The sequence below is a fragment of the Acanthochromis polyacanthus genome, chromosome 9 (assembly GCF_021347895.1).
Source record: "Acanthochromis polyacanthus isolate Apoly-LR-REF ecotype Palm Island chromosome 9, KAUST_Apoly_ChrSc, whole genome shotgun sequence".
NCBI lineage: Eukaryota > Metazoa > Chordata > Actinopteri > Pomacentridae > Acanthochromis > Acanthochromis polyacanthus.
The window spans coordinates 38,607,237-38,633,950 of NC_067121.1; the positions used below are offsets into that span (position 1 = coordinate 38,607,237).

The 26,714-nt window shown below is 41.1% G+C and overlaps 1 protein-coding gene across 2 annotated transcripts in view; it reads left to right on the top strand.

The window, feature by feature from the left end:
• The window catches only part of st6galnac5a (ST6 (alpha-N-acetyl-neuraminyl-2,3-beta-galactosyl-1,3)-N-acetylgalactosaminide alpha-2,6-sialyltransferase 5a), a 107,472-nt gene that overhangs the window by 63,810 nt on the left and 16,948 nt on the right, over nt 1-26,714 (top strand). For both annotated transcript variants that reach the window (XM_022209606.2, XM_051952923.1), the window contains exon 3: nt 13,813-14,225. In XM_022209606.2, coding sequence (XP_022065298.1) covers nt 13,813-14,225 — 413 coding nt within the window. The remainder of the gene's footprint in view (nt 1-13,812; nt 14,226-26,714) is intronic.

Genomic DNA, 26,714 nt, shown 5'->3' on the forward strand with positions numbered 1-26,714 from the left:
CCAGGTTGACGGCTCCTGCTGCTCCGACGCTCCGGTCTTAATTAGGGCAAAGTTTCAGTGGGGATCTTTAAAAGAAGACGTCTTTGATGGAGGGCAATTATCTACTTCAAGAAAAAAACATCTGACCTGAAAAGACGCTAATGAAAACCCGCTGATGGAGGATGAGAATGTTTTTGTGGATAAGTGACATGGCTGATCTAGTCTCGCTGTTCTAGTTAGGAGGGCACCAGCTGAAATAAAAGCTGGTTTTATCCGAGGTGTTTGAAGATGAGGAGACGTCGGCGGCGGACTCTGATCTTCAAAGCATGCGGTTGTGTAAAGAGACCTTGAGTGTGTGTGTGTGTGTGTGTGTGTGTGTGTGTGTGTGTGTGTGTGTGTGTGTGTGTGTGTGTGTGTTGTGGACAAAGAGGGAGGAATTCAACACAACTGCTGCTACCGGGTGGAGATGAAATGTGCTCGTGTGTTTGTGATCAAAGTGAAAATGTTCGACCGCTGGAGACGGAAGCATCAGTTTAGAGGACATCAGACTGACACACACCCACCAGCAGCAGTAAAACACACCTGGAGCACGACAAACAAATCAAACTCACAACCAAACTCTGTTTAGAACCGCTAATTCGCGCTGTGGCTCAACAGCCCGACAGGTGGAAACCAGAACCTCCTGCTGCTTTTGGTCATTTGTAAAAGGCAGGTAATGGATCCCCAACGGGAGACAAAATACTGATCAGGCTGAAAAAGTTAAAAAGATACAAAGCAGCTATCAGTAGCAGCTCATATTAACATGATGGACAAATTATTAGTTGCTAGATGAGGCCAATCAGCTGCAGTTTAGACTTCCATCCTGTCAGCAGCGAGGCGTCTACGGCTAACGTCAGATCTGAGCGAAGCAACAACGTGTTCGGAATCTTATCCTGAGAACATAATGAGTCAAAATTGGCTTTTGAATAAACTGTCCTTCCTCTGAGTGAACAAAATGTGACACTTCTGGATGACTCAATCACACTGAGGTTTAACATCACTTTGGTGTGCAGTTTTCTAAAGACGGGAAGCATCAGTTTTAGTTTTCCGTCATGGACTGAATGAAACACGTTGATGGAAGAGATCAGCTCTGGATCCCTAAGGAGGAAAGAACCATCAACAGACACAATGCTAACGATCATAACCATCCATCCGTCCATTATCTATCTATCGTCTGTCTACCTGTCCGTCCATCCTTCATCTATCTATCTATCTATCTATCTATCTATATCTTTTTATCTATCTACAGTCTATCTATCCATCTATCACAGGGCTACATATACAGAAAAATAATAATTATTACAAGTACAGATGCAAAATTCTAATCAGCCACATTATCAATCAGTAATCGATTCATCACTAACACAAATCAATAAGTTGACGGCGGTATTTTTCCATATGACCACGACACATTCATCACTAAATAGTCTGACAAACGGTCCCGGACAAATGAAATCTTTTCTGGCACACCGTTTAGTATGATGGTATGGCTATTGGAACGCAGCCTCGATGTTTGCCAACCGCTAAAATCTCAAGAAAATCTTCACCTGTCTGAAAACATTTGAAAAGGTGTTTCCAAGTAACATGAAGCACACTGATTAAATCTTCAGCTTCTCTAGTTATGTAGCTCCAAATACCCATGAACATGCATTAAGGAGAGCAGGCCAGTGATCTCCAAGTCATGAAATGTCTCTACTCTGGAGAAAAGCAGCAGCACTGCTCATGTGTTCCAACGCTAACAGAGAACGTCTCTGACCTAACGTGTCCATGCTGTCCAGATTACGTTAAACTGCAATATTTATGTTTCATGTGAAGCAGGAGGGCTGTAGCGTTCAGTCAGTGGATTAAAAGCTGCACACCAGTGAGGGCGTGATGCTTCCTGCACTGGAGAGACAATGAAATACGACTGAGGAGGAGAAACAGATCCATTAGTCTGAGGGATTATCAGAAGCCAGAACTCTACAGAGTGGTTTATGAAGGCGTGAGCGAATGATTCTTCATCTCTGGGAAGTTAACTTTTCGTCCGACTCCTTGATCACCAGCAGTAAAGTCGACTGAACCTGGAACATGACTTCAACACTTCTGAAGAGTAAATCTGTGAATTATTTTTGAGAGCTGAGTGCTAGCTTCATGCTGTTCTTATTTCGACTTAAACGCAGCCTTATGAAGGAAACATGATGCTGGAGACACTGGATGTAATCACAGCGATGGAAGAGGAGAAAACGCAGAACAAACATTGTGTATTTGTGTAGAATGAAGAAGATTTAGTCCAGGTTACAGCAGCTCTGTGGTAGAAGCTGACCTCAGATCTGCTACTAGATGCTGTCATTCAGGTGTTGCTATTATTGTTCCACCACTCTGCCTCTTTTTGTTCCTGCCAAACCCAAACTTCACTCATACATGGATCATTCCAGACCTGGAGGACATTCAGGCTTCAAAATGTTTGAAAACTCAACCTTCTCTTTTCCAGTTTTCTGCTCCATATTGATCAATAATAGGTAATAAACTATGCCCTGACAAATCTCTACTGGTAGGATTGGAGTTTCTACCAGTAGAGATTGCGATCGCAGTCTCTACCCTGACATATATATATCTTGGCCTCAACAAAAACAACAAAAGTTTGCATCAAACTTTCTGAGTTTAGAAAACTTATTTTTTATATATTTTGTCATTTTCGGCTTTATTTGGATAGTTGTAGTGAAGACAGACAGGAAACGGGGGAGAAGAGTAGGGGGAAGACATGCAGCAGAGGTTTTTCACGGTCTATTTTACATTATTTCATCATATGGCATGTTTTTACGACATGTTGAAAAATGGCATTTTTTTTCCACACACTATACTATGGCGTTTTTTTTTTGGACAAAATTCATGATGATTTCTTTTTTTAAAAAAATGCTCTATAGTGTTTTTCACAGCCGACTTTACATTTTTTTTATGTATATTTTATTTTTGGGCCTTTTTCGGCTTTGTTAGACAGGCTAAGTGAGAGAGTGACAGGAAACGGGGGAGAAGAGTGTGGGAAGATATGCAGCAAAATCGAACCCGGGCTGCTGCGTCAGAGACCAGTCCCTGTACATGGATCACCCGCTTAACCTGTTGAGCTATACGGGTGCCTCTATAAAACTTCTTGCCATCAGACTATATAACACTACTGTGTAGTTGTTGTTATGTGCAATATTTATTATCTTGTTCTTACACTTTCGTGACTTTTGCACTCCTCTGTTTTTTGTTTCTAAGAGCCCTGTAACGGTAAATTTCTCCTTTGTGAGATTAATAAAGTCTATCTTATCTTATCTTATCTTATCTTATCTTATCTTATCTTATCTTATCTTAAATTATACTGAGTTGGGAGAATTGGCTTTCCTTTACAATCAAAGGTATTTTTAATTTTCAGTTATTTAATTGGCAGCATCATGAATTCAAAGGTTGAATACTAAATATATTTACTAAATAATGATAAAAAAGAATTAGGTTGTCGAAAAATTAAGATGTAAAACTGGTATTTTCATGTTGTTTAGAAGTATTTTTATCGGTTATTTAATGATAAACAGGAATTTAAATGTTGAGTACTAAACATATGTACTAAATATCACCAATTAACTTGTCAAAACTAGTATTCTCATGCCTGTATAGTTTTTTTTAAGAATATTTGTTTTTTATATGAAGAATATTTGTTCATGTAGAAGCTTCTAAGAAATGACTTCATTCATCTCACAAACAAAAACAACAACAGATTTGTATCAAACTTTTAGAGATTTGAAAACTTCTTAGGAAATTAAGTTCACCCAACAAATTATATTGAGTTGGGAGAATTAGCTTTCCCTTCACAGTCAAAGGTATTTCTAATTATTGGTTATTTAATGATTGGCAGCACTTACATAAATTTAAAGATTCAATACTAAATATATTTACTAAATAATACAAATTAAGTTGTCTAAACTAGTATTTTCATGTTGTTTAGAAGTATTTTTTTGTGGTCTGCACTGAACAGATAATTAAGCTGAAAAACATTTTAAAAATTAAGTTGCTCCAATTAAAATTTCCTCTTAAGTTTCTAAGAAATGACTTCATTCATCTCACAAACAGAAACAACAGCAAATCTGCACCAAACTTTTTGAATTTTGAAAATGTCTTCAACCAACAAACTATATTCACCCCCTTCATGTAGTGGAATTTTATATCGGGGTTGGAATTTCCCCTCTTTTTCTTTTTTGAGAAACTTTCCAGAGCATTTTGGCCTCCAGCTGCCATTAAAGCATGTGTCTGCTGCATCCTCCCTCTGAGGAGCCTCGAGAAAACAAAGATGTCTTTGATGAGCAGAAAGGTCGACCCACAGAGGCTCCAGACGCTCTGTTGTGGCATCTCTGGTGCGATAGCAGACAGCCAGACGGCTTCCCGCTGCGCTGGATGATTGCCGCCTCTCAATGCTCACATTTACCGGCCATATCCTCCATTTCGCATCCTTGAAGACCGGCCTCCTCGCTAAGCCGTCGCTCCATCCCCCCGACCCACCGTATTCACCCACACAAAATCAATAACACTCAGATGCTATTTCTCCGCTCTGAGGGGGTGTTCGTGCATCGGGCGTAATGGTCGGCTGCAGAGTGAGTATGTCTTTCCCCAGGGGAACAAGCCGAGATGGGGAAGGGAGGAGAGGGAGGAATTAAAGCTGATTTCATGCCCCCTTAAGAACCATGTGAGTTTTAACCACCAATTTTTGCCTGTGTTACCCATGGGCAGTGAAGAGCTGCGAGCGCTGACCACGAAGCCAATCAGGCTTTTTCCAACGACAATCACACACTAATAATAGGCCTGTGTGATTATCTGAGTCCTTTATGGCTTTTATCCCTCCCTGTTGTTTAATTACACACTCTGGTACACACCATCCAACTGCCACTCAGTAGAACCATCCGCCTGACTCACATATGATGTCCTGAACAGCCACAACATCGCCGAGACACATTTTCAGAACCCAGACTCGTGTTTATTCGGTTTCCTCAGAGGCCCACCTGTCTCATCTCCCTCCTCGCCTCTCCAGGTGGGCTGACACCGAGCCTCCTCTCCCCTTCATCCCCTCCGCCGTCTCTCAAGGTTAATCCGCCCGGCTCTGACAGCCATGTTTTCTGCGGGTCAGGAAGTCAGGGAGGGCGAGCGGCGTTCAGGCAGTGAAGGACAGAACCGATGGAAGCAGACAAGGGTTCAGATGCCGACAGAATGAGGAAGCAGAGGGAGGGTTGGCCTGAGCTGTGTGGGCTGATGTGACTGGCTGTTGTCCCTCTGCATGCTGCTGAAGTGAAGGATTAGTGGTATGTCTGCAACTATCTTGTGCATTTGCTCTTTTTTAGTCAGTGGAATATGTAAGAAAACAGATGAGGAATGATGCTACTAAGTGGATTTATATCTGCAGTAGGAGGAGGGAGGAGGTGTTGCTCACATGCAGGGGGTACCGCAGGCTTCCAGAAGTCAACCAATCAGAGTAAAGAGGGCTTTGGGGAGGGGGCGCTTCAAGAGTTAAAATAACTTGATTCAGAGCGTGAACTGAAGGGATGCATACGAGACTTTTATCGAACTGAGACTCAAGCAAAGTCCCAAAATTAAAACATAAAGCTGAAAATGAGCATCACAGGGCTGATTTATGTCTGTAATATGAAAAGAGGCAACAGCAGCTACTTCTTTTTGGGAAAATGTTTGCTGCAGATCTTCAGCAAAGTTTTCAAGATTCAGGAGTTTTGATTGATCACGTGCTGATACATGTGCAGTAAAATGTAAAGCGACTGTTCTCAAGGGTGTGCAGGAACAATAAGATGTCACAAGAACAGCTCCTGAAAAAACAAAAAAGTCGCAATGTTATAAAGAAGGAGGTACAGATCTTTGCACTTTACAACCTCACAGGTAACTGAAGCGTCTCGTGAGTGGATGAACTGAGTGAAGTAGTAAAGTGTTAAAATATAAGAAACGCATTTAAATAGTTCTTAATCTGAAGCCTCTGTTGGATAAAACTACCTTCCACTCCCTAAAGACTCGCAGTTTGTTGTCTCCTCCCATCTCATGAATCCATTTCAAACCAGAGACGAGTAACCTTCAGAAGAACTGTGGACTGAAGGTTCTTCATTGAGAACTTACCGACTGGAATTGTTCAGTCTTCTGTTGAATTATCTAAAAAAAAATAAAAAATAAAAAGGACGCCTTCCTGGAAATGTCAGAAGAGCTCCAAGGTTTTAAAGAACAGCAGCGAAAACGTTTCCTGAATCTCTTATTTTCTACTTTCCAGGAAGACAAAAGAGCCCAGCAGTTCAGAGAATCTATTATTTATTTCAGATATTCACTGGAGCTGCATTATTGATCCCAGCTTTGATCAGGAGCTGGAACCAGACATCCATGAAACACTTTTTAAACTGTAGCAAATCTTTTAATTATGATTAAAGGTGTTTTGCTCCCTAATGACGAACAAAGCCCGATATTTCAAACACATAAATGATGAATGTGTCTTGAATTATGAACCGTTTATTGTGTGAATTATAAAACAGAGCAGAATGTTCTGTGGGGTTTTCTTTCTTTGAGGAGAAACTGAATTGAAATTTGGACTTGCAGCCTGTAAACCACGGTTTACCTCGACTCTATCGCCTCAACCCCCGACCACCGGATTGGACGGGTCACGTAATTCCGGCAGAAATGGAGAGCCTTGTCCAGACCGTCCGGCCCATTTCTCGGTAATAGCCTGACCAAGCTCCCTGAAGAGGCCAATTCTAGCCGGCAAGGCCCACTTAAATTCTCCGCCAGACAGAGGAAGAGAGAATAAGGTCTGTGAAGCCACTTAAAAGCTCCTGAGTAAAAATGGGATTTCTGCCCTGCTCCAGTGGCGTGCAGCTCTGCAGCAGATTGGCTGTCAAGGCGCTGCCAGGTGGGAGAGGAAGGGCAGGATGGGAGGAATGGATGGAGACCACCAGGACCTCATTAACTCAGCGTTTCGTCAAACGCCGTGGCACCAGGGCTTCTCTCGCCGCCTCCATACCTTTGCCTTTCTGTCCATTGCCATGCTTTCATCACTTGCTCCTTTTCTTTGTCCCACCTGTTTCCCCTCCATCTCCTCTCCCTGCACCCCGAGGTCTCATTAAGCCGATGAACCTGTTCTGCTGCTGATCAAAGAAGACGCTAATGACGGATAGAACTCCGACCCCCACACTGTGCAAGCATTTGTTCCTGTTAATGCCAAGAAAATGTAAATTCTTCACGGCTGTGAGGACGTAAATAAGCACCAGGTTTCTGCTGGGGTGATTTTTCAGGCCACATCAGAGCCTCGGCAGGGTTCGGTTTGCATATCGTTGATTTTCCGTGTGGAAAAGCCCGGGACACGCCCACATTCACACATGCAAAGTACATGTTCAGCACGCCTACCGACAACATGCAGAGCAGCTTAACATGCATAAATAGGTCTGCGTTAATGATTTATGAGCAGAAAAACAGGCCACAGGCTTTATGAACGTTACAGGGAATAATGTGAGAGCCGGTGTTGGTTTCAGATGATCAGGGTCATAAATGTAATTTAAAAACAACACATTAACAAGACGCGTGTAGCATCCGCTGGTGCATGACGAGGCCTTTGAATTGTTATTAAATCTGACTGTGCTGCTGCAGCTAATGATTATTTTTATCAGCTAATTTAGTTAATCTGATGTTTATCTTCATGTTTAATCATGTTGGCTGTAAAACGACCAAAAAGTCCAAAGTGACAACAAAATCAGTTTATCAACAGACAAATTAAAAAATAGAATCTAGAGTCATCTTTTAAAAACATTTGCTTCAAAATTAGACATAATTGGCTCACTGAATATCAAAATTAATTTTAGCAATCATTTTTTCTCTTCATTTTCCTCGTTTGCTCTTTGAGAGGTTTTTTTTATTTATTCATTTTTGTGGCAGCAGCAGTGTTTGTTTCCTCCACATTTTTTTGGCTTTATTTTTTAATAATGCAGTTTAAAAAGAGAGAGATGACAGCTCGAACAAAAACCGGAGGCCACGGTGAATTATTATTTCAAGACAAGAAAAAAAAAACACTGTTAAAAAAACCCAAGAGAGTAAAAATGAGAAAAAACAAGCATGATAGTTCTGTACTTACACACGTGGACAAAATTGTTGGTACCCCTCAGTTAAAGAAGGAAAAACCCACAATTCTCACTGAAATCACTTGAAACTCACAAAAGTAACAATAAATAAAAATTTATTGAAAATTAAATAATCAAAATCAGCCATCACTTTTGAATTGTTGATTAACATAATTATTTAAAAAAACAAACTAATGAAATAGGGCTGGACAAAAATGATGGTACCCATAACTTAATATTTTGTTGCACAACCTTTTGAGGCAATCACTGCAATTAAATGATTTCTGTATTTGTCAATGAGCGTTCTGCAGCTGTCAACAGGTATTTTGGCCCACTCCTTCTCCAAATGGCATGTTTCAGCTCCTTCCACATATGTTCAATGGGATTCAGATCTGGGCTCATAGAAGGCCACTTTAGAATAGTCCAACGCTTTTCTCTCAGCCATTCTTGGGTGTTTTTGGCTGTGTGTTTTGGATGGTTGTCCTGTTGGAAGACCCATGACCTGCGACTGAGACCAAGCTTTCTGACACTAGGCAGCACATTTCTCTCCAGAATGCCTTGATAGTCTTCAGATTTCATCGTACCTTGCACACTTTCAAGACACCCTGTGCCAGATGCAGCAAAGCAGCCCCAAAACATTACTGAGCCTCCTCCATGTTTCACCGTAGGGACAGTGTTCTTTTCTTCGTATGCTTGGTTTTTGAGTCTATGAACATAGAGTTGATGTGCCTTACCAAAAAGCTCCAGTTTGGTCTCATCTGTCCAAAGGACATTCTCCCAGAAGCTTTGTGGCTTGTCAACATGCATTTTTGCAAATTCCAGTCTGGCTTTTTTATGAGTTTTTTTCAGCAGTGGTGTCCTCCTTGGTCGTCTCCCATGAAGTCCACTTTGGCTCAAACAACGACGAATGGTGCGATCTGACACTGATGTACCTTGGCCTTGGAGTTCACCTTTAATTTCTTTGGAGGTTGCTCTGGGCTCTTTGGATACAATTCCAACGATCCGTCTCTTCAATTTGTCATCAATTTTCCTCTTGCGGCCACGTCCAGGGAGGTTGGCTACTGTCCCGTGGGTCTTGAACTTCTGAATAATATGAGCCACTGTTGTCACAGGAACTTCAAGCTGTTTAGAGATGGTCTTATAGCCTTTACCTTTAAGATGTTTGTCTATCATTTTTTTTTCGGATGTCCTGGGACAATTCTCTCCTTCGCTTTCTGTTGTCCATGTTCAGTGTGGTACACACCTTTTCACCAAACAGCAGGGTGACTACTTGTCTCCCTTTAAATAGGCAGACTGACTGATTATGAGTTTGGAAACACCTGTGATGTCAATTAAATGACACACCTGAGTTAATCATGTCACTCTGGTCAAATAGTTTTCAATCTTTTATAGAGGTACCATCATTTTTGTCCAGGCCTGTTTCATTAGTTTGTTTTTTTAAATAATTATGTTAATCAACAATTCAAAAGTGATGGCTGTTTTTGATTATTTAATTTTCAATAAATTTTTATTTATTGTTACTTTTGTGAGTTTCAAGTGATTTCAGTGAGAATTGTGGGTTTTTCCTTCTTTAACTGAGGGGTACCAACAATTTTGTCCACGTGTGTATATAATCGTATACTGCACTCAGCTGCATACAGGCCTGACAGACCATAATATCATGGTTCTCCTGTGCTTCTAATGACTCCCATAACCTTCTACGATGGAATGAATGAAACACAAAAAAACAATCTTGCACTTTTTTTTCCCATGAGTTTACAATAAATCCTTTGGAAATATGAAAAATCTGCAAAAATACACAAACAGAAACCTTGAATTATCAGCTAATCAGGAGTGTTAATCAATAATTTATTTATATATTTACTGGCATGGCCTCCTAACTCCTGGTGAGAAGACTGACTGCTGCTGCAGACGTCTCTGTGCTCATTTAAATAATAATTATTGGACTCAAACGCTGCAGTGGAAAGTCTCAACAGACATCTGAAAAAGAGAAGAACTGACTTGAACAGATCAGGAAAGTCGCTTGGAGACATTTTAAAGCAACTACAGACCATAAATCAACTCTGCAAACAAGTGTTTGTGCGTTAAAAGTGCACGATTCAGTTACGCTGCTGCGACCAAGAATCACCAAAAAGCAGGTCTGAAATGAAACAGGAGCTGCTGGAACACAGATGGATCCACGGGGTTTTACGTCAACATGAGCTGAGAGGCTTCAATGCAAGAAGAAAGATCTTCCTCTAGAAGCAACAACTTAAAGCTGCTGTCCGGAGTTTGAATCGCAGCGTCTCCCAAAACACTGTTGGTCCCTCCCTCTGATTTCGCCCCTTTATTTGTGCACGCGCGCAGTACATGAGAGAAGTGCCCGGAGTGCTGCAGCATCTCGCCTGTTTTGCTGTTTTCCACTCTTCTACATTTAGTAAATAATAAAGGAATTACGTTAGAATGCTGTATTGAGTCTAACTTGTCCTAATACCAAAATAACATGAATCTGCTAGGACGAACGAGTAAAGTTTCAATATGTGATTACACTCGTGTATCCCTCTGGATGACGTTGTTTATCAAACTTAGTGTATTTACGCGTGTATATGTGTTACATTGTTTATTTATTTCTATCTAGAGTTCAGAATTGCACGACTCCTCTGATGAAGAGTATGTCCCAGACGCCCCAACATCTTCCTCCAGAGGTCGGGCATCTAAACGAAGCCGTCAGGCGGGCTATGGAGGCCGTGGTCGGGGAGCGACGCGAGCACCCCGAGCCAAAAAACGTCCTGCGGTCTCTTGGCCTGACAAGCCGTGGGATTGGTAACTTTTCTGGAAGTTGCTGATCCCTGATGCTCTCTCCTCCACAAGCAAAACAAATGTGCGCGCGGTTGCGTAGTGCGTAGCTCGCCCACCTCTGCATGGGCTTGCTTGCTGTGCGCGTAACCGTTGATTGACAGCATGACAAAGCTGAAGCTCGAACTTGATTGGTCGGCAGCGACCGGCGCTTTTTGGAATAACATGGGGGTCTATGAGAGGAAGGCGGAGCTCAGGAATAAATTTTCATATCGCGTTATACTAACTTTATATTATAGTATCGAACTAGACTAACACATTTAAGCTTTGTTAAAAAATGATACATAAATTGAAAACAAACGGAAACTCCGGACAGCAGCTTTAAGGATCAAGTAAAGTCTGCTGCTGGTCACATGGAAGAAAAAAGCAACCTTCTGAAGGGATGTTCTGTGGTCCCATAAAACAAACAGAGCCATTTGGCCACAAAGACCAGAAATATGTTAGGAGGAAAGAAGGTGAGGCCCTTAACCCCATGAACACCAAACTTACTGTCAAGCATGGTGGTGGCAGCATCATGTTCTGGGGCTGTGGAACGGGTTCTTCTTCTGGAATAATGAAGAAGGAGGATTACCTCCACATTCTTCAGGAAAACCTAAAACCACTGGTCAGCAGGTTGAGTCTGAGATACAGTCAGATGTTCCAACAAGACATGACTAAATCAGTAAGTTTTTAGACTGGTCTCCCCATAGTCCTGACTGAAACCCATCAAGAACCTGAAGAAACAAATCAGAAAGACAACAAATCCAGTTGTTCTTCACCAATTTTATCAAAAGGAGTAGTTAAAGATAAACCAGAAGCTTGTGGACGAACACCAAAAAAAAGGACCAGGAGATGCTGAGCCAAGTATGTGTACTTTTGATCCAGCAGATTTGTCATGTTTACAGAACATCTATAATAATCGGATGGAAGTCAGGAAGTTTCAAGAGCTTCTTGTGTCAAATGTATTTTGTGCTAAATACCGTGGAGGTTCATATTCAGTAAGCATTCCACATGAATTTTGTACATCCGAGGTTTTTGGAGGTAAACACACATTCCACGGCTGTGTGAGTGAGAGGAAGATTTAAGGTGAATCCTTTGTAAGACCGCGGGGTTTCCAGCAATCGCAAAGCAATATGACAGCCTACATGTACCCAGGAGGCTCTGCTGCTTCCCATTTGTCAACAAAGCATTTTCTGCCTCAAACACACAGTGAAGCTTTTCACCAAAGTTCCCCTAGGTGTGCATTTCTGTGTGCTTTGCATATTTCTGTATAAACCAAGGCTAAACAGAACTTCAGAGAATTTTTGACTTGTGGAGAAGAAACACTTTGTAGACCGTCAGACAAACACGGAGCAAAACTAACTGAAACTCTGCTGCAACACTGCAATGCGTCCGCAGGGAGATGAGCAGACCAAATGATGCACAGCAGGTGTTTAGAAGAGAAAGTTTATTTCATTTAACCAGGAGAAATCCTAGTAAGGTTAAGAACCTCTTTTTCAAGGGAGTTCTGGCCCAGATAGACAGCAGCAAATACAAAACACAGTCATAAAATTACAGTGAAAACATAATTAAAATACAAACAAAAAAATACATACATTTACAAGCAAGTTAAGAACAACAAGTGCTGTGGAAATGGCCTCAAGAACTCACAGTTTGGATTTAAAAGAGACTTCAATGAGATTAATTCAGTTAGTTTTTAGTCTTTCTGCAGCATAATCCAGCAGACGCTGCAGAGGAAACAGAAGCCTTTTTACCCAGTTCAGAGAAACTTTATTTTTTCTCTCTGTTGACTTCATGGCCTGCACAGTGGAGTGGTGGTTAGCTCTGTTGCCTTGTAGCTAGAAGATCCCCGGTTAGTGTCCCGTTCTTCCTGGGATCTTTCTGCATGGAGTCTCCATGTTCTCCTGTACATGTGTGGGTTCTCTCCAGGTTCTCCAGCTTCCTCCCACAGTCCACAAACCTGCTGAGGTTACCTGGTGATTCTAAATTGTCCATGAGTGTGATTGTTTGTCTCTATGTGTAGCCCTGTGACAGACTGTTACCTGTCCAGGTGAACCTTCATCTTAAGTCAGCTGGGATAGACCCCCCCATGACCCTGATGAGGATTAAAGGCATTAGAGGAGATTTAATTTCCTACGACTTTGAACGTAGCATGCGCACATACAACCTCTCCCTCACCCCCCTCTAACCTCCCCTCTCTTAACATTTATGTAGAAACGCCCCCCCTCCAGACACTTGCGTAGGACTCGTGAAGTTGCCTACAGCCGCAGTATAATACAGTAATACATTTTACCTGTCCAGAAGGAATTTAGTACCCAAGGCATCTGTCTTTAGGTCCAATTGTTGCTTGAGCTGACGCCAACGCCCAAATGACTCGCCAATAATCACTTTTGTTTTTGCATTCTTGTGATCCAGTCGTCTTTTATTTTCTCTGACCTCAAAAAATGCCTTTCTTTTACGGCTGGGTCCCCCTGGATCTTTATCTGCCATTATGTAAAAAAAGATGAGCAAAACAAGTCGCCAGCTAACTACGAAGCTATACCAAAGCAACACATACAGAAAACACGTAAGTCCAAGGCGTACGTAATCTACGTAACTAGGCCTGAGCCGGAAGATTTGTGATTGACAGGAAAGGGAGCAAACCAAACGCCTCGGTCCGAGCGCGTTGATTGGCTGATGTTTTTCAGGTCCTGCCATGTCCACAGTTATTTTTTTCTATTTTTTTTATTCTTTTAGAAACCATACATACAAGTCCACTAAAGGTCATTATATTAATTTTATGTGAATCAGACAAATTAAACAACAAAAACATCCTCCATAATGCCTTTAAGCGGTGGATAGATGATGGATGGATGATTATTTCATTCCTGTTTTCCAGCCTCTCCGGATGCACTGCCACACCTGTGCTCTGGTCACCAGCTCCGGTCACCTGATCGGAGGCGGTCGAGGTGAGGAGATCGACCGGGCCGAGTGCGTCATCCGCATGAACGACGCTCCGACCGCCAGAGGTTTCGCCCGAGACGTGGGCCGCCGCACGTCGCTGCGAGTCATCGCTCACTCCAGCATGCAGCGAGTCCTGAGGAGTCGCCACGAGCTGCTCAACGCCAGCCAGGACACCGTGTTCATCTTCTGGGGACCCAGCAACTACATGAGGCGCGACGGGAAGGGGCTGGTCTACAACAACCTGCGGCTCATGAACCAGGTGCTGCCCAAACTCAAAGTCTACATCATCTCCTGGCAGAAGATGCTGCAGTTTGACGAACTCTTCAAGAAGGAGACGGGAAAGGACAGGTGAGGGTCTCTACTCTAATTTCAACTATGAGCACCTGAATGACATCTCATGCAGCCGATGGAGTGACATCGTGCTAACTTCATCCCTCATGTTGTCCTCATTTATGGGCACTAAAAAATATTGTTTCCTTGTCTGAAAAAAATTCCCCAAATTTCTGAGAATTTGCAAAACCTTCAGGAAGAAAATTCCAATAATTCCTTAAGTTTCCCCTGAAAGCTTTAATTTAAAAATTCCCCCAAATTTGGCAGGAAGATTCTAGTAAATATTTTCAAAAAATGAGTAAAAATCTTCCAAAAAATCCTAAAAATATCTAAAGTGATTACAGAAACATTTTTAACATTTCTTTTTTTCCACCAAAAAATGTTGAAAGATTTCCCAAAAGTAAAACTTCTGATGTCCACATTTTCAACATTTTTGGGAAATCTTTGTACATGTTTTGGTGGAAAAAAAAAATGTTAAAAATGTTTTTTTTAAGAACATTCACAAATCAAAGCTGCAAGCAGCGCTGGAAAAGTTTGACAAGAAGATTCTAGTAAATATTTTCAAAAAAAAATGAGTAAAAATGTTCCAAAAAATCCTAAAAATATTTATAGTGAGTATATATATCATATATTTAAGAACATTCACAAAAAAATCAACCAAAATCCAGCAAGTTTTAGATCTGGATTCCTCAAAAGCACCTGGAGGAGAGAGGAGGCGTGTTAGAGGAGATCTCAGTGAGATGTGTCCTCCATGGAGGCTTTTCTGTGACAGGTCTAACATCTAAACGTTGCACTAGGAACTTCATCCTTCCAACTTAGACAGTCTGACTGAAACTTCTGCATACGTTTGTTCTTTTCTTGCCTCATGGAATAGATCTGATGGGTTCTTTGGTTTAAATCTGCATTCTACCACGTGGAGAGCAGGACTCTCATATATATCGCTCAGTAATAATTTACATCACCTTTGTTTGTATGTTGCTCCTTTGTGACCCACTTTGACTCTTTCACGCTGAAAATTTATGACGTCCGCACGTTCTCATCACAGTCTGCCAAGTGAGAAGTGTGAATTGAATTCTAATTAGTCATATACTGTAAATTATCATCAACACTGCTCATAAATTACACTGTTAGGTTCTAAAAAGACAACAGACGGATGCATCACTCTGATCTGCTTTTAATTAAATAATGTGTTTGTGGATACCGATAGACATCTTTATAAACTTATGAGTGTAATATTTCTTTTGTTTGAGCTGAATTATTCTCGGGTTTTTGTTGTTTTTATGTCTGTTGCACACAAGGGGGATGTTTGCTGACCTAAAGTTGCACTTTTACAAATGAAGCTGCTTTAAAACAGCAGATCAGGGGTGAGGATGCCTCGTTTACTTTAATACGTGTTTCCTCGCCTCCGTTCAGATCTCTGGTGGGAGGAAGTGAGATGTGATGAGAGGAGTCGAGGGTGTGCAAACTGGAATAAAGGTGAAATATTCCACCTAAACCAGGGGTACATTTGACGTTAGATAACTGGTTGAACTGGGTTTCACATCACAACCCAGTGTCCAGTATCTATACTATCACACTGTATAGTTCACCAGAAAAAGGTTTAGTTTTTCCTCTTAAATAGTTTGTCAAGTAATATCCTCCTAAGAACTGAAGAAAAAAGCATTTTACCAAATGTATTTTTTTGTTATTTTTGCCTTTTTGGAGCAAAAACAACTCACGATTTACAATTTAATAAACAGATTTGTACTTTAGAGTTGACGGCATCTCCACTGTAGTAGATAACAAAACATTTTACATTAAATAAAGAAACAGCTTCAAAATTAAAACACTCTGACAAGAAAACATGATGATCCATTTTCTAATGAAACCTTAAGAAACTAAATTCACTAACAACAGTGTAAAATTTAAGAGGTTGAATAAAACATAGTTATAAACAGCTAATTATTAGAGCTGGACCCGAATATTCAGTCGCTACGGCGGCATCCGGATATTAATTTTGGTATCTGAATATTCGCCCCCCCCCTCCCCCAGTCGGGCTGAAAGGATATTCGGCGTTACTGTCTTCCCTCCGCCTTCGGACAACATCGGCTCATATCGGCTCCTCCGTTCGTGTTTCTTACCACCCTAATGTCCGGGTTGCTGCCGACTCTGACGTCACGCTTCACTTCGTTGCATAAACACAAGACAAGATGCTGAAGACCTCCGCTGTTTGGGAATTCTTCAGTTTAACTGAAGACAAAACGAAGGCAAAATTTGGACCCGGGAGACCAGACGAACGGATCAGAATATTCGGGCCGTCTCCGCCACAGCGCCCCCCCATGCTAGGGGGCGGAACGAATATTCGGATATTCGTCTTTAATAGGGCCAGAAACCACTATTCGGGCCAGCCCTACTAATTATGTATTCCATTAATTACTTTACATGTTGTCGTGTCCATAACAGCCGACATTCATGAAGGGACCAAAAGTTTAACTGAACTCTGACAGCAAGGTATAATTCCTGACGTGTTCATAAACAAGAAAATATACGGTTACCATCAGTAACACAACCACATCTTAACAATATTTGACTGAACTTTCCTCTTTTCCTGCACTCTCCATTTTGTCTCAGCATGAAAACAAAGTTCCCATTTTTCTACCCAATCACAAGATATCATTGGAAAGGTCAGGACGTCCTCTACTGAACACATCAGGCTTTATTAGGAAGCTCAAATGAGTCAAAGGATAGAGAACAAAAGAACAGAAGTACAGAGGGTATAAATGAATGGACTGGGTCTAAGGAGGATAAGACAGAAATACTTCAAGCCAGCATACTTTTTACAAAGAGCACAGAAACAGGTAAAGCCCGTTTCAGATGCGACGGTCAAAGTTTAAGGTGCGTTACTACGATAAAGGAGCATCTCCCGCTTCTGCATGAACCAGACTTCAAGAGGGGAACTGTAGTGAGTGCTGAAAGTGAAACAAAAAGTCTGTAAGTCAGGATACAGCCTTTGTCAGAACCACAAGCTGCAGAGATAAAGGTATAAAACATTACAAAAATACAAGAACATCCTCCTGTCAAAGGTGACAGACCAGAGGAAACATGACAAATCAAGGAATTCATCACATCACCGACAGAAGCAACGTCTCTTTAAGTTACCAGGATAAAGGTGCAGAAGTGCAGCTTTGAACATCTGTCAGGTGTGACAGATCGGAGGAAACGTGACACGCTCAGGGTTTGGCATTTTGGCGTTTTACATTAATGCCAAAGAGCTCCGCTGTGTTTGAAGTGTGGATCCAGAAAGCCTTTCTTCTGTTGACTTTTCCTTTAATGATGCTGCAGAGCCGTGTTTCCCCTCCACAGAATACCGTCCATGTTCTGTGTACATGTTGCAGTCTTATGTTCAGATGAATGGATCTTTAAAGCTCTTTTTGTTTGTCTGACAAGCACCAGGCCTCATATGTTACCGCAGCTGATGTCGAGTTAATGTGGTGTTTCTGCAGATATGTGGATTAGTAAAGAGTAGGGCTGGCCTGAATACTGGTTTCTGGCCTCCGAATATTCGGGCCCTATTAAAGACGAATATCCGGATATTCGTTCCGCCCCGTAACGTCCAAACGTCCGACCGGTTTGGGGGGGGGGGGGGCGCTTGTGGCGTAGACGGCCGAATATTCGGATGCATTCGTCTGGTCTCCCGGACGCAAATTTTGCACACTGCATTCGTTTTGTCTTCAGTTAACCTGAAGAATTACCAAACAGCGGAGGTCTTCAGCATCTTGTCTTGTGTTTATGCAATGAAGTGAAGCGTGACGTCAGAGTCGGCAGCAACCCGGACATTCGGGTGGTAAGAAACACGAATGGAGGAGCCGAGATGAGCCGAAGTGGGCTGAAGACGAAGGGAAGAGACGAGCTCCAAATATTCCTATTTTCGTCTGGGGGGAGGAGGGGGTGATCACATAGACATATGTGTATATGTTTATGTGATCACAGGACGAGATGAGCCGATATGAGCCGAAGGTGGAAGGAAGACAGTCACGCCGAATATTCGTTCCGCCCGGCAACATCCGACCGGGGGGGCTGGATTTTTTTTTTTTTTTTTTTGGGGGGGGGGCAAATATTCGGCAGCTTGTTGTTCTGTACATTGGAAACAGGTTAACATTTGGTCGTAGAGCTGCAGGAAGCACCAGAATTAAAGATATCAGAGTTGTTTTTTGAAAAGCATGAGTTTGCATTCAGAATCTGTTGAATATGAAAATGTCTTCAGTCTCAGATGTTGGAGTTTCCTGCAAGCAGAGGAGACTATTTAAAAAGCAACAACAGTGACAGAAAGGAACCATCTGTTCTTTGTTTGTCTTGTCTAAATGGCTCAGTAAACCGAGCTTCACTTTCTGCCAGACTTTGTTTGAAGCTGTTCTGCGTTAAAAGACTGGCTTTAATGAGTCCAGGCTACTCTGTGTCCTGTGGCCGTTAATACTTAATGGAAACCACACGAACACACCGAGTCTGTTTGTGCCTCGCTCTCTTTGTCGGCGGAGATTCAATCTGACTTCGGCTTAGGATCGATGCCGGTGGGGGGGAAATTACCGGCTAGAGGATTTGGTGAACGGCTCCGGTTAATGTTTACAGTGAGCGAGCCGCTCTGTTGCTGTTCCTCATCCTTTGTAGCATCAGGCATTAACATCTGGGAGGCCTGTTTGAGGTCATCTCTGCTCTGTGGAGTGTGAAAGCCGGAAGAGATAAAGCCTTAAAGTGTATGCTATATCTTCCTCATGCTGAGAGAAGCGTAAAGGAGGCGGTCTGTGTGCAAAATGTGCCGTTCGTTCATAAAACAGTATTTCAACTAATTCAGGAAATGAAGCCCGTTGTTTTTTGCAGCTGGAAGCCTGTAAAAGTGGGATTAATGGCAGAATTTCTGGGTAGTCGACTGTGCGATCGGCAACCCTGCAAGCTTGTAATTGTAATAATGGGTTATGTCATTTCAGTAAAGGTAATTAAGATGGTGTGGGATGATGCCACGTCCACCCATTTTAATAACACCGGCAGAGCAGCGCTGGAAAACAGGTGTCCCTCTGCTTCCTTTGTGTTAAATTGCCAAGCTAGAGTGAGCCTCAACTGGTGATTAAAGGCAAATTAGCTTCAGAAATAATCTTTTTTTTCCCCCAGCCAGTGCTTTATGTTCGTCTGATGCCGAATCGTGATCGCTAACGGCTCTACTGCGCTTTCTGTGTGCCACATTTGGGGCGAGTTGTGGCGGAATAAAACGTGTGCTGTTTGGAGATCATTCAGTTATCAGAAAAATATCACAGATTTGATTCTTTTAACGGCTTTCTCACCGAAAAATCCGCCAAATGTCACCACAGACGGGCCAGCTGAAGCTTTGGCAGGCCTTGAAAAACACGCTGTGGTGAGGACAAAGAGAAGAAGCACAGCTGGCCAGATGTGCAGCCGAGAGCAACGCAACAGCTGCAGCAGAGGATTCACTACAGGATGGATCCAGAGCAGAACCAGAAACACGTCCAAATATCAGAGCTGGGGTTTGACCAGATTCAGACTCTAAAGGCTCAATGGTAAAAAACCTGTCTGCTAAATGAGAAGAACAGGACACATTTACAGAGGAACCCACTCCTACTAACAACAGATTGCAGAAGTAACCTTTAAAGGCCACGCTCACGCCCACACGCTTCCACTTAGTTTGGCTGCTGTGACTTTAGTTCGGGTTGAACGTGGGCAGACCTGAGCTGGGACTCAGGAAATGTCAGCGGACTCCTTAAACTATAATAATCAGAATGATAAAGGTGTCATTTGTCGCACAAACAGAGTGTCTGTCCGTTCACGTGCACTTTTTCAATTTGCAGTGAGAAGAAAATGCAGCGCGGTGGAATGGAAACAGAACAAATGATGGAAAAATGGCAGTTGACAAATGAACTAGACCGATGAGGAGACTTTGTACATGAAACTCATTTTAGATTTTTGTGCTTTTGAGGTTCTGTGTTTGCTTCCTCTGATCAATATCAGAAAAAAAACGACGCTGATATCTGCTTTTTCTGCCCTATGTATGCTACCGTTCAAATGTCATTTAGAAATGTCCTTAGTTTTGAAAGAAAAGCAGTTTTTTTTCAATGATGATAACATTAAATGATGATAAATCCAGTGTAGACATTGTTACTTTATTTTTGCTAGATTTTTGCTATATTTTTTATTTTATTTTTACTATATTTTTTACTGTATTTTTACTATATATTTTACTGTATTTTTTACTATATTTTTGCTATATCTTACTCCACTGTACTTTACTATATATATTATTCCAATTTTTACTTCTTTTTTTTTAATATATTTTTGCTGTATTTCTTGCTTTTTTGTACTGTATTTTTTACTTCTTTTTTTTTACTATATTTTTTACTGGATTTTACCCTATTTTTACTATGTTTTTGCTGTATTTTTGCTGTATTTTTACTGCATTTTTTACTGTATTCTTCTATATTTTTGCTATATTTTCACTCCACTATACTTTACTATATATTTTATTCCAAATTTTTTACCGTATTTTTTTTTACTATACTTTTGCTGTATTTCTTGCTCTTTTTTAACTGTATTTTTACTTTATTTTTACCGTATTTTAACCTATTTTTGCTGCACTTTTGCTGTATTTTTTCCTATATTTTTACTGTATTTTTTTCTATATTTTTTCTATATTTTTACTCCACTATACTTTGCTATATATTTTATTTCAAAATTTTTTACCGTATTTTTACTAGATTTTTGCTGTATTTCTTGCTTTTTTTAACTGTATTTTTACTATATTTTTTTTACCATTTTTGATCGTGTTTTTACTGTATTTTTTCTATATTTTTACTGTATAATTTTACTGTATTTTATTACATTACCATACAAAAGTCTGGGGTCACTTAGAAATGTCCATACTGTTGAAAGAAAAGTGTTTTTTTCAACAATATAAAAATGAATGATAAATCCAGTGTAGACATTGTTAATGTGGTAAATGACTATTCCAGCTGGAAACGGCTGATTTTTAATGGAATATCTCCATAGGGGTACAGAGGAACATTTCCAGCAACCATCACTCCTGTGTTCTAATGCTACGTTGTGTTAGCTAATGGTGTTGAAAGACTCATTGATGATTAGAAAACCCTTAAGCTGCGCAGAGAGAAGCCTCTAGTCTCCAATCAGTTACTGCAGACCAAAAGTTATGAATTTTTAGTTTTTCTCTCCTGTTTTTTTGCCGTGCACATACAGAGGGCTGCATGTCAACAACCTCTGTGTCTAAAAAATAAAGCTTAGAAAAACCTTTTGTATTCAGGAACCCTGAAACAGAAGAACACAGTGCGCTACCAGACAGATTTCTCTTGTAGATTCGTCATGGAGAATGAGAACTGTGCGAGTTTTCTTTGTGTATTAAGCAACAACAAAGCAACAGCGTGATGCGTTTGATTTCGTTTTCCTCCCTCCACACTGGGTTTCCTGCAGGGTGACTGCGGTTTGAGTTCACGTCAGCGCTGATGCTGGAATTACAGGTCATGCATCTGGCTTCACACATGACGGCAGTGGAAGGAAACATGCTCTGCTCTGCTGGTATTCTCGAATTTCAGTTCTAATATGCCCATTTACATTTGGATGGAATGGTTCCTACGGTCTGCGGTTGCCCACACAGGCTTGAAAAGGCGTCCGATCAGATAATAGAAGTGCAGTCACCTGTGGAGGTGGAGCAGATGTGTGAAGGGCGAAGCAGGCGCCAGGATCTAACCCGCCTCAGCTCGCTTCTTTTAATGACGAAATGTAAAAAGCGAAGACTTACATGTTCTCATTTTTTTCTCCTGAAGATTAATCCAAGTAGCAATTAATGGGATGAAATGAACAGCGAGTGGCCTGCAGGCATTTTAAGGACAAAAATGGGGGGAAAAAAATTAAAAAACAGAGTCAGTAAGTAACGTTTGCTTCTTGTCGAGGAGGAACATGAGAAAAGACATAATGAGGTGAAACTAGCAGGAAAAATATTCATGGAAAGAGGTCGGCAACAAAGGAAACGGCAGCTTTATTATTCGTGCCGTTGTCACCCTGAGGAATGCAGCAACAAAAAAAAAGAGTGAAAGAAAGTGTGATCAGACAGGAAGTGCTGCAGAAGTCAAGCAGATTCAGATGGGACTGGAAGAGGAGCTGGAATTAGTAATCAACCCCGACAACCTGCAATCACTGCAGGTCCAAGGACAGAAACCTGCTTGATGTCTGCTGGTTAGAACTCCATCCGTCCATTATCTCCACACCGCTAATCCTCATTAGGGTCTATCCCGACTGACTGAAGCTTGTTTTATGCTTGTGCATGGATGAATTCTGTCATTATAGCAGCCACGCCTCCTCACACAGTCCTCAACAAGTGGAAGATTTCTGTGTCGTGCACCTCCAAATTTTTCTAACAACACAGACGGATGCCTCCACACTGTGTGAATTTAACAATCTTATAAGCTCCCAGCTTCCTCTGCTGAACGACATGACTCTCATAATCTTTGGGCACGACGTGAAGTTTGCTCTGTGCAGACTGGACGATGAAAACGCAGCTGAATGCGCAATAAGCGTGCGCCGTACGTCCATGAAAAATAAACAGCCGAAGCACAAACAGAGCTCCTACAATCACAGGGAAACTGGCATGAATGGAGCACCACGCCACTGTGCAGCCGCCGGTTACAACTGAAAATCAAAATTTTTTACACTCGTGTGTCGGCTTTGACCCCATCCTGAGATAGAAGAGGAGAGGAGAGGAGAGGAGAGGAGAGGAGAGGAGAGGAAAGGAGAGGAGAGAAGCTTTATTGTCATCATTCATTTGGGCATGACAAAAGTATAAGCAGCTGCCACTGGACGGTGCATTGAAACAAGCTTAATTATCAACAATAAAAAAGAACATTGAATGTACATATAAAACAAAACTATATTAAGAATTCCAACATATGCAAAAGAGGCAAGATACAGCGCGCCCATAATTCCTGGCACCCCTGGTTAAGATGTGTTCTTTAGCTTCTATTAATTTTTTTTTCTAAATAATATAGGACCACAATGAAAAAAGAGCAAAATTTAACCTTTTATTTTAAGTGCACTTATTCAGTGGGGGAAAAATCACACATTAAGAAATAATTCTTTCACATCAAATCATGTGTTCCACAATTATTTGCAAAACTGATGTTAATACTTTGCACCTAATCTCCTCCTAGAATATATTTTTTGACAGTTTTCAGTGTAAGAGTTTGCTTCTGCAATAAAAGTTGAATTTATTTTGAGGTTTTCAACACATCTTAACCAGGGGTGCCAATAGTTATGGAGGGCGCTGCATATACAGTAGAGTTAGGAGGTAGTGAGATCAAATTAAAGCCAAGAAAATAGAATAAATAGAGACAGGAGATGAGCAGCATTATTAAAAGTGACACTGTGCATTGTTGCTTAGAGCTTAGAAGTCTGATGGACCATGGGTAAAAACAGTTTCTCAGCCTGTTTGTCCTGCATTTTTAGCCTAACGATTGTAGTATCTGATCTGTTACATGTATTACTTAATAAGTTAGTAGAATAGAATCTGTTTTGCCTGTTTTAGTATCTGATGTGGCCTAGTAGGATGGCATGTGTTCCCCTGTTGGAAGACTCCTCATAAGGGTTTTTCACTCTGAAACGGTGATTTAGGGGCTCTTCAGTTGCTGTAGAGTTTGGGGGGTTGGTTGACGACGCTCCCTGCTTCCCTATATGGTAGGCAACAGAGAACCATACGGTGTGACCCCTCCTATATGTTGAAAACCTATAAAACTGATCGCTGGCCATTGTCCAGCGGGGAATCAATTGGCCGGCTCCTTCTGATTCTGTTCTTTCTTTTAATAAAAAGCTTATAAAGAAAGTCAGTGTCACGGACATTTCGCCTTCACCTGCACATCACAGGACATCAGAGAGAAACTACGACACGACGCTCCAAAGACGTGAAGTGATCCCACTTCATCCCACCTCCATGTGACCTTCAGCTCCGACCTGCTGCTGCTCAGGGAGGAACCAGCAGCCAAAACCCAAAGAGCAGAACCCGTCTCTGATCACTTTAATCACGCTAATCCCTCGCTGAATGCACGCTGTTTGTAAATAATCTCATTTTGGTGCAAATTCGAATAGAAATAAGGTTTTAGGACTCGGGGATCAACACACAATTCAGCTCCTCATTAAATCAGCACTTCTGTGAGATTTGCAGTAAAGTGGAGGAGCAGCATCGTTCTCCTGTCATCCACTCACAGCTTCCCTTTGTTGAGACAACCCATTGAAAGTAGGAGCTTGACATTTCACACCGCATTATTCACCGGCATGTTCATAAACAAGGAGAGGAGGAGGACTTGTGCAGTGAGATGAGCTGCAGGCCTCCTGACTGCGACCTGCAGGAATCCGTCACAGATTGCTCGATGACAAAACGCTGCGCTTTGAACTCTGGAAGTTTTCTAATATGCAAAAAAGGAAGCGGGCGTCTGAGGGAACGGGCTGCTGTTCTGTTGAAGCCTGGTGGCCGTGTTTGCATATCACAACAAATCGGCATGTTCCAGACAACCTGGGTCCCGTCTTAATTAAATGAAAATGAGAAGTCTGTGCTTGGGCAGCGATAGCATCACTTTGGCTGGTGTTTGCCGCACTCTAATGAAGAGGGGGAGCTGGACAAAAGCGCAGCGTCACTATTCATCACACTGTCAGTCAGCCGGGCCGCTGATTGATTGAGGAGGTTTGTGTTGTTTCTGGACACAGAGAAACAACAGGAAATGATCATTTGTAGGGACTGTTTCTGCACAACACAGGCTGCAGTGGATCGGGTGGAAATAAAGGAGGAGGAGGAGAGTAGCTGTTTGCTCGATTTGCAGAAGGAGAACAAAACCAAAGCTGGGTCTTAAATCACTGTTTACCAGAGTTGTAGTGCATATTTACACTCTGCACTCCACAACAGCCTCAGAAATGGAAAAAAAAGGAAAGTTATAGTTAAATGACAGCCGTGCAAACTGATGCAAAATGTTTCTAAAGTGTCTGAAGTCTGAATTTACTGCTCAGAACAAAGTAGAGCAGCAGGGAGCGTGTTATAGTTTAGTGGTAGTATGTAGCCTTCCTAACCCTGTCAAACCCACAACATCAGTTTTTTTTTAATGCTGCTTTCTATCATATAAATAGAGGGTGACCCAAAAGAAAACGAGAACTTTTTAACAATCCAGTAAAACCAAGAGTGATGGAAGAAAAATATTGTATTTATAGTAACTGAAACCTTAAAACGTGCCATTTAAGAAACGATGATGGAATTTGATTTTTTAAAAATGACTTCCTGTAGGTGGCGTCCTCCTGTACGAATGCATTGTTGAAATCTGCTGTTGAGATTCCTCATTGACTGCTGCAACATCTCAGCTGGGATACTGTGAATTTCATCCTGAATTCTCTGTTTTGACTCGTCCAGAGTTCTTGGTCGAGTCGTGTACGCTTTACTCTTTTAGATTTCAAGAATGCATTAGTACAGGAGGACGCCATCTACAGGAAGTCATTTTTAAAAAATGAAAATTCCATCAGTGTTTCTTAAACGGCACGTTTTAAGGTTTCAGTTACTATGAATAAAATATTTTTCTTCCATCACTCTTGTTTTTACTGGATTGTTAAAAAGTTCCCGTTCTTTTTTGTGCCACCCTGTATATGTGTGTGTGTGTGTGTGTATTATCATGATCATTAGTACAATTATTTCATTTTTTAAAATTTTATTTCATTTTTTTAAACAAAACAATTATTTATATATATATATATATATATATATATATATATATATATATATTGTTGTGTTTATTTTGTTGCTCATTTTTTTCTAGATTTAGGTCTTACAGGGTTAAACAGGATTTAATTTTTGACAGTTTGGTCAGTATTAGTGCAATCCTTCTGTCACTGAAATAGAAACTGCTCTTTTAAGATGCATTTTTCATTGCATTTTGTGGCAGAACGTTGTTTTTATAATGTTGAATACAATCTTTTTTTTTTAATGTCAATTTTGATTCCCAGTTTTTTTCCTCATAGTTGTTGTCACATTTACAAAGGCAGCAATAAACATGAGTGACTTTCTGCCTTTTAGCCTATAGCATGATAATAGTATTATTAATAATATTAACTTTATTCATGTAACACCATTAAAAGTTTAAGTTCAAGCAAACTTAAAACAATTGGATTGAAAAAATGCAAAAATATAAACAAAATACAACAATTCCAGTACAAATAACATAACAAAAGCAATAAAACGCAGTAAAAAGACTACATCGCATAAGGGAATGTCTATAAAAGAGTGCTTTAATAAGTAATGTAGAGGAAGTGGCTGATTCTGCAGCCTTATCTCTTCAGGCAGGTCAGTCCAGAGCTGAGGGGTCCTGATGGCAAAAGCTTGGTCACCTTCAGATTTAAGCCTCAACTTTGGAACAGCCAGAAGGATCTCATAGGAGGATCTAAGGCTGGTTCATATGGAGGTCAATGTTTCTGCTATAACGCACCGACACT